This window comes from Haplochromis burtoni, unplaced genomic scaffold (assembly GCF_018398535.1).
Source record: "Haplochromis burtoni strain Fernald_Lab_line unplaced genomic scaffold, NCSU_Asbu1 Contig_42, whole genome shotgun sequence".
Taxonomy (NCBI): Eukaryota; Metazoa; Chordata; class Actinopteri; order Cichliformes; family Cichlidae; genus Haplochromis; species Haplochromis burtoni.
Window position 1 is genome coordinate 2394818 of NW_024582403.1, and position 11759 is coordinate 2406576.

The following is an 11759-nucleotide window of genomic DNA, read 5'->3' on the forward strand; positions in this document are numbered from 1 at the left end:
CATAACTAAGGGAGGATTCAGGGTCACCTGATCCAGCCCTAATTTAAAAATGCTTTATCAAAAATGAAAGTTTTAAGCCTAATCTTAAAAGTATATAGGGTGTCTGTCTCCAGAATCCAAACTGGAAGCTGTTTCCACAGAAGAGAGGCCTGAACCTCCTTCTGTGTGAGGAGCGGGATTTTATTCTGAATTTAACAAAGAAGAGATCTGCTCTGTCTTTCTAGTCCCCATCAGCACTCTTGCTGCAGCATTTTGGGTTAACTTAAGGCTTTTCGGGGAGTTTTTAGGACATCCTGACAATGATGATCTCCTAAATCAGTGAGACGCCATTTCCTCTCCAGCTTAGTTCCTGCTTAACCCTTTAAAATCGGAACCATGAAATAACTATCAGAAATCTTAAATTTTTTGATAACGGAACGTTTGTTGAACCTTTAGACAAAATATATAAAAAATAAATACATTTTTAATCTGCATATATGAGTTTTAATTTGTATCACATTTGCTTCATATTTTTGCAGTTTAGTCATTAAAAATGTTTTCATGCAATTTATATCATTTTTTGAGGGTAAAAAAAGTCATGCTCATGACATAGAAGTCTCAAATTCTCACAAAACACATGGATCAAATAAGATATGCTTGGCTTAAAGGCTTAAAGTGCATGTTTTACAGTTAGAACACAGAGGCAGGTACTTCTGATTTGAGGCTCTCTTTTTCAGAGGAGCTATAGTGTCAAGAGTTGTACGAATTGAAGAAGTACAACTATTAACACATATCGGCATTGTTACATGTAACTCTGTATATAATGGCCTGTGGTGGTACAATGTCTGTATGAAAAAAAACACCTAGAGTAAATCTAGGCTCATAAAAAAAGACAAATGAAATCAGATAAAAATAAATCAATTAAAAAAGCATAGAGTTAATGCTGAAGTTACATATAAACACAAAAACCAAAGTTTCTCCCCAGTTACATGTAAGCCCAACAACATGCTTTTATAACCAAGTGAATTTACTATACTGTGCCAAAAGAGTCATTGAGACTGCCAAGCGGATATTATTACATATATACAATCAGATACTCGGTTCAGCTTCTTTTTATATGTTATAACGTTTCTGTTCTCTGCAGCTGGTCAATGGACCAATAACAGCACATGCAAGACTGGCCATCTGTCTCCAGTGAAAATCAAAACTAAGGCTCTGACAATGAAAGACAAACTAAGACTTTCAATAACAACTAGAAAACTTAAAACAACCTGACAGACAACCACAGACAATGAAATATAATGCACACCAATATTCTACAGAGTAACCAGTTTAGTCCACACTTGTTTACACTATTTCCTATTCTCACACACTATTAGAACATCATGACATTATTATAATACAATTTGTTATATAAAATGCTTTTTAATATAAATTAACCAAATAACCTCAGCAACATAGGTTGTTCAGGTCATTTAAAAAATCTAGCAAGATTTAGGAGATTTAATGTAAGGTTTAAAGTTTCAGTGTATAAAATGCCACTTGCTGAGCAGTCCTTAACTTTGTAAAATAATCTTTCATCATCTTCTCATGCCCTCTCTCTCTTATCGTTCTCTGTTTCTGAGAATAGGTTTACCTCACATTCACAATATTTCTTTCTCTTTTTCTTTTACTTATCTCTGTGGGAAATGTAGCTTATGTAAACTTATCTCCCACAAAGGTTGTGAAACTGCACAAAAACAGTTTGTGTGCATGGTGATATTTATTGTGTTTTTTGAAACATTGCTGTTGAGTTTACCTGCCATTTTAAAACCACAACTACTCTCCTGACATTTGCATATATGAATGTACAACAGTTGTTATAAGGGAAAAATTAGATTTAAATGAAGGTGTAAAAGATGTTTGTTTTTGTTTGGATTTATCTACTTTTTTATTTAAGTTTGTTCCAGGTTTTCTGTAGCTTTGTATTGCTTGGTCACAAGTATATAAAAATACTCTTGCTAGATATTTCGCATCTAAATGTTACTTTCATGCATACAACACACCTAAACATTGCTGCATATCCAAAACATCTGCTGCCAGTGTCAAAGGGCCATGCACCACACGACAACAGAGGAGGCACCAACTACATGCTGACTATACGTGCAATTTTGTTTAGTGGTGTCCTCCACTGATGTCATTGTCGCTTGAATATTTATACCTATGCTCAACAGCCAATCTCCAAACATAGTGTTCTGCAATCTTTTCGACCTTAAGCTATTGAAGGGTCTTTAAACAATCATCATAATGTTCCTGTTATAAGAATTTGTCCTATAACAGGACTACACGGTGTAATAAATAGGAAGAATGAGATATGCAGTAGCTAGAGATTAAGCCACTGTCACAGCAGAGTAGCCGTTGTGTTTATGGAGCGGACCCAAGTGCAGACACGGGAGAGATGAACTGAGGTTTAAACAAAAAGCGAGCCTTTATTATGACTGTTACAAAAAAAAAAACAACAGAAAAACAAGGCAAGGTGAAACTAAACCAAAACCTAAATAGGGAATGAACTAAACTAACTATGAAAACAATGTTATGAGAACATAACATGAAAACTGAACAGGAGCATGTAAAACCTTGAATGTGAAGAAACCTGAGCATGAACATGAACACTTGAAAGCAAGACTCTGTGGCCTGATGTGACTTGACATGAAGACAACAGGCGACTTGACAAAGGACAGACTTAGACAGAGGACTTTAAAGACACCTAAGGGTAATGAGGGAAGTGGAAACACCTGGGGAACACAGCTGACATAAATGAACCTGAACGCCACAGGGGAAATAAAACAAAATACACTTAACATGGAAACACCAGACCTTTCAAAATAAAATAGGAAACATGACGAAACGTGGACATGACAACCAAACTTGACAATAAGACATAGAACACACAGGCATGAATTACATGGCAGGCTGGGGGAATGGAAAGGAACACAGGGAGAAGAGCATGGGAACAGATAAGGGGGACGAGACCCGTAAAACACACACACATGCACATAGAGAGAGTAGTGAGACATAGAAGGGCGAGGCACAAGAGACAGAAGACAAACTAATAATAATACCAGAACATTATTTCATTAGTAATCAAAAATACAAAATAACTCAACTACACCCTTAACTAAGAGTAACACATGAATCTTAAGTAAGAAAGAAAACAACACAAAATAAACTCGAGACTCCGGGTCACAGCCCCAGCCCCTGACAGACATAAATGATGATAAATCAAAATTTTAGTCATTCAGTATAAATTATGGTATGATAATAATGAAAGTCATTCTATCACAGTATCGAAAGACTTATGACTGTATCTGACATTATCACTATTGCTATTTATTATGAGAGAGAGAATAATATAATACATGTCATAGATTGACTGTTTAAAACATGAAAGAACATTATAGGAGACAAAATATGTTTTTTCACTGGAAATAATGGCACATGCTGTTAGTATCCATATGAAGCTTTGTCAGCATTTAAATGTGAGTTCATATCATACATATTTGCTTAGAAAGCTCATAAATGAAAAGACAACTGAAACAGTACATCCAAGGTGCATCAATGCAATTTCTTCACAAGGAGGCAGTGCTGTCTTTATGTGTCTGAACTCATGCTTAAAAAAAATCTAACTTGCAGTACAGGATTTCTCGTGTTCCACTTCAGCCATATAGAGTACATCAGTAATAACTACTGTGTCAGGTTGGACTTTAAGTCAATAGTGAACCTCTTTTTAATGAAGCAATGCTTGTTCTTCACTAGGAAACAATGTTGTGCATATGTAGAGAAGCATACATGCCTGGATGTGCTGAGAAAATGCAGTTTATTGTTTAAAAATCTGGTTCAAAACAAACTGTGGATTCTTTGTTCTCTGCTATTCTCAAAGAAGATGCACAGTGCAGTAATTTATTTCCTATATATCATATATAAAAGCATGCTGAAAAACACAGCCTCTACAAAACGAGAGATAAACAGCATTAAGTCATGACAGTTATACGCTTTGGTTTGAGTCTAGTTATAAAAATCACGTGCAATCAATAAATATAAACATTAGCAATGTTGGATTTTGCATGTAGTGTTGCTTTAAAAAAGTGGCATTGTTTGTTTGTCCATGGTGATTTAAAAGAAATGCACATGATGTGCATGTTAACATGGGCAGCTGTCGTTCAGGTGGTGGTCTGGGTTGTCTACCAAATTGAAGGTTGGTGGTTTAATTTCCACATACTCCAGTCTGCATCTATAAGAATCCTTGGATAAGATGCTGAAAGTTGTATCCATTGCACCTGTGAGTGTGAATGTGATTGCTAGACAAGGTGCACTGGTATTTAAAAAAAAGCCTGTGTGCTCAGAGTAGAATGTGTTTGTTTGGTTTGGAATTAGGAAAAATAATGGGGTGAGGGTGAGGGACTAAGAATAAATAATTACTAATAGCTACACAACAAAATTATGAGTAAGAATTTCTGGCACCATCCTTTTGTGTGTTTGTGTGGTTTTCTTCTATGATTCGCATCAAATTGCACCTACAGCAACAAAGATGAGTGTAAGGTGGTGGTGAGATCCCAACTGAAATACTAAAGAGCAGCAGTGCACATACTTTCTGTTTCAGTCTTTGAATGTTTATTTGTAAGATGTGACTGTGCACTGCATGAGCCATGATGTGGCTTTGAACCACAATCAAGGACGTCAGCAGTCCTAAATCTCATTGTAAGTGTTAAATATTTAGTTTCATAAAATTACATTTTGTTTTATTTAGAGTGACTTTATAATCTTAACCACTGAAAGATGCTTTGTTTAAAAGATAACACAGTTAGTTTCACCAGTGATGTATGTTTGACCTTCAGGAATATCATGATTAAACTTTTAAAGTTACGGGGAAATTACTCAATGTACTTTCCTTGAAGGGATGCACTAATTTAGTAATACTCTGGTAATTATGAAACAGCGAGATACTGTACTGCACCCTTACTGCTTCCTCTTTGTAGATAATCATTGCAAGTAGAAAGACAGTTGCAACTCTGAATTCAAGATAAGGGCACTATTTTTCATAGGGAGGAAATGCTGTCTTTTTATTTGAAAGAACTGCACACATATAACGAGAGACAGTCAGAATTTATTATTTGAAAAAATATGGCACATATAACAAATTTAAATGTAATCAAATACACTATCAAATGTCAATTGAAATTACACCTTATGCACTGATACAGTTTAATTTTAGATTTAAAGTTATATTTAATCTGTGTGGAATGAACGAGTTGTTGCAAATACAAATTTAGAAATTCCTTTTAGAACCTTATAAAAAACTTTGACACTCTCATTTCTTCTGACAAAGCTTTTGCTGTGGAGACATCAAAGTTAGATCTGTACAAAGCCTGCAAGCCCAAACTTAGCATTAGCATTGCAGTGATCAATTTTCAAACACAAACAGCAAAAGCAAAAGATGAAATTTAAACAACCTGCCTTCATAAGCATTACACCTTTATCATGGCATTTCCAATGGTTGAAAATATCCAGTTTCTAGAGTCAGGAATCTTCGAGTATCTATAGATATCTGAGCCACCTGAGTGTGGTGTGACAGCGCTGGACACCACCCCAAATGCCTTTCCATCTTCACACACCAATGGACCACCAGAGTCTCCCTGAAAGTATATACACACCCGATGCTTAAAGTGAATAGTGAAGTTATTACCATAAAGTTTGATTGTCCACATGATATTTAAAGAAATGTATGTACCTCAGCTGGACCTGTGTCTCCCTGAGAGCAGTAGAAGTTTTCCATAGTACATTCTTTATTGTCAATCAGTGTAACACTGATTTCCATGAGTGTGGGAGACATATATTTACCATTTTTGTCTGTTCGCCCCCAGCCAGAGAGTATACAAGATTTTGGCAAAGTACCATTATCACGACTTGCCAGAGGAATAGGTTTCACATTTTCGTTGAAGTTTGCCTTGGTGCTCAACTTAAGGAAAAAAACAGATATCAAAATATGATTTTTTTTACAGCATTTTGTAATACAAATGAATGAAGTAAATTTAAAAAAGATATTGTAATAAAAGAAAAATGCAAATGGAAAACAAATATATTTTCTGTGTGATGACATTCTTACCTTTAGAAGCATTACATCATTCACAAAGGAAATTGGGTTGAACTGTTCATGTGGAAATGTTTCTTCCACAGATATGCGTTGTGTTTCTTTACTTGAACGAACATTGTGAAGTCCGACTACGACTATGTAAGACCTGAAATAATAAAAAACAATTGAATAGCCACAATTGCTGATATCGTGGTACATATAGATACTATTTATTTACAAATTTACAAATGTTTATGTGTGAGCCTTAATTTTAATATGGATAAGAATTTATGTCAGGGTCTCCATGAACTAGTTTTTGGCCTCATAATTAAATACATTTATGAAACTCACTTGGCGTGACAGTGGGCAGCAGTCATCACAAAATCCTCATTCAGTAGGAAGCCACCGCAGTACTTTTTTTTACCATCTGACATGTTCCTCTCCAAAAGCACCATGTATGGCCTGCTATGTGGCACAGCCTCATGGCCTCCAGTGATCTTCCCCGAGTAAACTGGGAGACAAAAAGAAAAATACTCAGTTAAATAGATCCATCATCATGCATTGTCTGTCAAATGCTATAAAATGCAAGCCACACAAAAAGAAAAAAACACCTACCTTGTTCTTCAAGAGTCAGCACAAGCACGAGTAAGGCCAGGAAGTGGACAGACATGGTGAGGTCACAATTCTACTGAGTTTCTAAAGAGCAGTGGCATCAGTTACAGTCAGTTTCTGTCTTTAAATGCTTCTTCATATCAGTTAGAGCAGGAAGTTGTTGTTTTTTTTGAGTAGTTTGCACAAGCAAATGATTTAGCTTTAAACCAGAAATGTTCAAAACCTCCAGAAAGCTGTATTTTCAGAAGTCAACAAATGAATTTTTATACAAAGTGTAATTTTATAACTAAGTAGTGTATTTGTCATATTCTATGTAAACATGTGTTTTGCATAGTTAGTTTATAAAGTGTTCGTATCTTTACAGCAGGAAACTACGACTGTGGTAAAAATGTGTGGCCACAGATATAAAACACAGAGAGACGAGATTCTTAAGTAGTAATTTCTTACTATATTTTACAGATTTTGCAAAAGTCATGACTTTTAATCAGTAAGTTATTCCTCTACCTGTTCACTTTTTATGCAAAAAAAGAAATTCTCATATCAGTAAAGAGAGGTCATTTGGAAAAACTGGACTGAATATTATTTATTGAGATGATCGTCAGCAGGGTTGCAAATGTGTGTAGTATTCTGATGTCCTCTTTGGATTACCTTCTTACATTTTCATCTTTTGCACTAGGAGTTGAAAGTGGAGAGGACAACACGGGTGCTGCACCACGAGCTGGGGATTAAAGTTTGAGGTTTTCACGTCATCACCACGGGAAGCCACTGTGTGAAGATTGTGGACTAAACTGTTGCAACTTCCATTCACTTTAGATAACTTCACTATTTCATCTAAAAAGTAGACCTGCATTCGAGTTCGACAGCTAGGCAGCTAATATGCATATTCAATACCACCTTTATTTATAAAGCACTTTAAAATAAACCAGGGTTCACAAAGTGCTGTACGTATAAAAATAGAATAAACAGAAAATAAAATCAAACGTGATAAAAAAAAAAAAATTGAAAATAGAAAAATAGAGTCAACTTCTCAAAATGTGCCAAAGGCTTTACTAAATAAATATGTTTTAAGAAGAGTCTTAAACTCAGAAAGAGAAGAAGTCTGCCTAATCTGTAAGGGCAGATCATTCCACAACTTTGAAGCAGCTACAGGGAAAGCACGGTCACCTCTAAATTTATGCTTGGTTTCTGGCAACTTAAGGAGCTGCTTGGTGGCAGATCAAAGGGAGCAGGTAAACATGGCTGTACTAGCTAAGAAAATACAACCACTTTGGTGATACTGCCATGGAAAAACTCCCTTTTAACAGGATGAAACCTGTGGCAGAACCAGGCTCAGGGAGGGCCCGACCGTTTGGGGGTGATGAGAGGATGACAAGACAAAGATACGCTATTGAAGAGAGCCAGAGATTAACTAATAATTAGATGCAAAGAGGTGTGTACACACAGTGAGTGAAAAAACAATGTTGAGTGAAGAAGAAACACTCAGTGCATCACGGGTCACATCCCAAGCAGCCTAATGTGTGCAAATACATTTAAAAAAAAATAAACGATGTCTATGCAACTTTTGAATTTAAGATATGAACTAGTTAAATGGTTATCATAATTTATTCTATACCAAAACTAAAACTCAAAATACAGTGTGATACAGATAATACGATATGGTTTTAATATTTTTAATGCAAATGCCTTTTGTTATGTGTTCCATACCATATTAGGCCTGATTTAAGCCTTATATTTAAGCATTATATCAGGCCTAAAATATGTGTAGTTTGGATCATTACTGTTACAGGTGATGTATAACTGCTGACCAACAAAAGGGTTATTCTGTCCTAACATTAGCAATTGAATAATTTAGACAACTTTTGTCTTGTTGGTTTATAATATTTTAATAAATTTCCTATACGGTTGTCTGTGTGAATTAAAAAACAAAACATCACGTTTAGTGTTGCATTTCCTTACTTACAAAGTATTCAAAGACACTTCAGTTCTACTACACAAAAAATAAATCTAGGTTCAAGGGTTCAAGGTTCAAGGTTCTTTATTATTTGTCACATGCATAGTTATACAAGTATAACACACAGTGAAATGTAGCCTGACACGCTCCTCGACATGTGCAAAAATTGGGGGGGGTGTAGAGGAAGAACATTATATATATATATATATATATATATATATATATATATATATATATATATATATATATATATATAAATATATATATACACTGGGTGAATGTGCAGTAGTAGCAGCAAGCAGGTGAATTCTGTACATTAATATGAATAGATATCTGACTATTTTACAGGATAGACAATATAAACATATTTAAAATTAAAGGAATTGAAATGTACATTGTGCCTTGGTTTAGTGTCTGGAAGAGTCCTGTCTCAGTCAATTATAGATGATGTGAGAGGGCGGGTGTGTGTGTTTAGGGCACGGATGGCTTGGGGATAGAAGCTCCTCTTGAGTCTCTCTGTCCTTGCCCGGAAGATGCGGAACCTTCTACCAGATTGCAGAAGTTGGAACAGTTTGTTGCCAGGATGGGACGGGTCCTTCAGTATCTGCGCTGCTCTAGTCCGGCATCTCCTGGTGTAGGTGTCCTGAAGCGGGGGGAGAGCAATCCTGCAGCAGCGTTCTGCTGTACGGATCACTCTCTGGAGAGCTTTTTGGTCCTTCACACAGCTGTTCCCAAACCACGATGTCATGTTCTGTGTGAGGATGCTCTCCACAGCGCCTGTATAGAAAATCCTGAGGATCTTTGGAGAGACCCTGAACTTCCTCAGTTGTCGTAGGTGATACAGGCGCTGCCTAGCCGAATTATTTTCATTTACTTTAACGAACTCTGGAGTGGTAATAAATTACTTTATTTGATAACTGAATGTATTTAATGACAAAATGATGTTAGTTTTTATTGGAAATGACACCATATGCTCTCAGTGTCACTTGTCCACTTTGTCAGTTACTTATAAAATAACGTTATTGGTCTTGCATAGTCAATTAGTTTTAAAACCCATAAATGAAAAGGCCTTTATAACTGAATTTAAGAAATGAGTGGTGAGACTTTTCTGTAATGTAATAGTACCTGTTTTACACAAGGAGGCAGTGTTGTCATTTTATTTGAATTAATTCAATTAAAAAAAAAAAAAAAAGATTACACCACACACACATGCCGAGAGAATGCCAGAATTTAATGTTTAATGGTATTTGAAAAAAAATTTAGATTTCAAGTCATAATTAAACTGTGTGCAAATATAACTTTTTGGAAATGCAAATATAACTTTTTTATAAATAAACTCTATTCTATCTAAATCCCCCCAAAGCCAACAAAACCATACTCACATTAGCATTGCAATGATCAGTTTTTGATCACAAACAAATTTTGTGGTTTAAACAACTCGCTTTCATAAGCATTACACCTTTATCATGGCATTTCCAATGGTTGAAAATATCCAGTTTCTAGAGTCAGGAATCTTCGAGTATCTATAGATATCTGAGCCACCTGAGTGTGGTGTGACAGCGCTGGACACCACCCCAAATGCCTTTCCATCTTCACACACCAATGGACCACCAGAGTCTCCCTGAAAGTATATACACACCCGATGCTTAAAGTAAATAGTGAAGTTATTACCATAAAGTTTGATTGTCCACATGATATTTAAAGAAATGTATGTACCTCAGCTGGACCTGTGTCTCCCTGAGAGCAGTAGAAGTTTTCCATAGTACATTCTTTATTGTCAATCAGTGTAACATTGATTTCCATGAGTGTGGGAGACATATATTTACCATTTTTGTCTGTTCGCCCCCAGCCAGAGAGTATACAAGATTTTGGCAAAGTACCATTATCATGGCTCGCCAGAGGAATAGGTTTCACATTCTCATTGAAGTTTGCCTTGGTGCTCAACTTTAGAAAAGAGAAAGATATATACATGAAAATTTAAATATGGGATTTTTGTTATTTTCTTTCAGTCCAGATTAACTTAAAAATGCTCAATATAATTACATAATATGGTAAATATTTTTTTTCATGAACAAAAAATGCTAACAGTAAATTAATATGTATTTTCTGTGTGATGATATTCTTACCTTCAAAAGCATTACATCATTCACAAAAGAAGTTGCGTTAAAGTATTTATGTGGAAATGCTTGTTCCACAGATATGCGTTGTATTTCACTGTTTGAGCTCACAATGTGAGCTCCTAGTACGACTTTGTAAGACCTGAAATAAAAAATTTAAAATAAAACGTGAAAATATTATTTCTGAATAAAATGATGACTGTTTCTTTCAGGGTATTTTATTCACAAAACAAACATTACTAATGACAGTTGTTGACATTATCATAGCCCACATAGATATTATCTATTAATGTGTTTTGAAATTTTAATGCGTCTTCTTAGTTTTATTATGGATAAAAAGTTCTGTCAGGGACCCAGACTTTGGTGTCATCTCAGTTGATAGGTAAATACATTTGTAAAAACTCACTTGGCGTGACAGTGGGCAGCAGTCATCACAAAATCCTCATTCAGAAGGAAGCCACCACAGTACTTTTTTTTACCATCTGACATGTTCCTCTCCAAAAGCACCATGTATGGCCTGCTATGTGGCACAGCCTCATGGCCTCCAATGATCTTCCCCGAGTAAACTGGGAGAAGAAAAGAAAAATACCCAGTTAAATAGATTCATCGTCATGCATTGTCTGTCAAATGCAAGCCCTCGTGTCTGTAATAGTCCACATAAAAAAAATTAATTATAAACAACACATACCTTGATCATCAAGAGTCATCACAAGGATGAGTATAGCCAGTATACAGTGGACAGACATGGTGAGGTGACAGTTCAGCTTAGTTACTGAAGAGCAGCGGCACAGATCATTCATAGTTTCTGTCTTTAAATACTTCCTTGTATCAGTGAGAGGAGGACGTATCTGAGTAATTTGCATATGCAAATAATGTGGGTTTGAACCACGCTGTTTAACATCTCAAGAACCTGAGAAAAGTTGCATTTTCATAAAAGAACAGATGAGCTTTTGTACAATGTGTGATTCAATAATTAATGTAGATATATTGT

General features: G+C 35.6%; 2 protein-coding genes across 2 annotated transcripts; both read right to left on the reverse strand.

The window, feature by feature from the left end:
- Positions 1-5102: 5102 nt before the first annotated feature.
- On the reverse strand, positions 5103-6810 carry LOC102309900 (granzyme G). The gene is made up of 5 exons (XM_014333098.2): positions 6704-6810; positions 6440-6599; positions 6122-6254; positions 5747-5974; positions 5103-5651 (listed from the first exon to the last, which is right to left on the reverse strand). Exons 1-5 carry the CDS (start codon positions 6756-6758, stop codon positions 5484-5486), a joined length of 744 nt encoding a protein of 247 aa, XP_014188584.1. The 5' UTR covers positions 6759-6810; the 3' UTR covers positions 5103-5483.
- On the reverse strand, positions 5103-11544 carry LOC121814386 (granzyme G-like). The gene is made up of 6 exons (XM_042220091.1): positions 11457-11544; positions 11175-11334; positions 10778-10910; positions 10368-10595; positions 10111-10272; positions 5103-5489 (listed from the first exon to the last, which is right to left on the reverse strand). Exons 1-6 carry the CDS (start codon positions 11512-11514, stop codon positions 5484-5486), a joined length of 747 nt encoding a protein of 248 aa, XP_042076025.1. The 5' UTR covers positions 11515-11544; the 3' UTR covers positions 5103-5483.
- Between the last annotated feature and the right edge of the window lie 215 nt (positions 11545-11759).

Excerpts from the sequence above, each read along its gene's own strand:
- LOC121814386 (XM_042220091.1), bottom strand. The coding sequence starts at position 11,514 with ATGTCTGTCCACTGTATACTGGCTATACTCATCCTTGTGATGACTCTT. Across the intron at positions 11,335-11,456 it reads GATGACTCTTGATGATCAAG|TTTACTCGGGGAAGATCATT; the intron begins GTATGTGTTGTT and ends TTCTTCTCCCAG. Across the intron at positions 10,273-10,367 it reads GAGACACAGGTCCAGCTGAG|GGAGACTCTGGTGGTCCATT; the intron begins GTACATACATTT and ends ATATACTTTCAG.
- LOC102309900 (XM_014333098.2), bottom strand. The coding sequence starts at position 6,758 with ATGTCTGTCCACTTCCTGGCCTTACTCGTGCTTGTGCTGACTCTTGAA. Across the intron at positions 6,255-6,439 it reads GCTGCCCACTGTCACGCCAA|GTCTTACATAGTCGTAGTCG; the intron begins GTGAGTTTCATA and ends TTATTATTTCAG. Across the intron at positions 5,975-6,121 it reads ATGATGTAATGCTTCTAAAG|TTGAGCACCAAGGCAAACTT; the intron begins GTAAGAATGTCA and ends TTTTTCCTTAAG.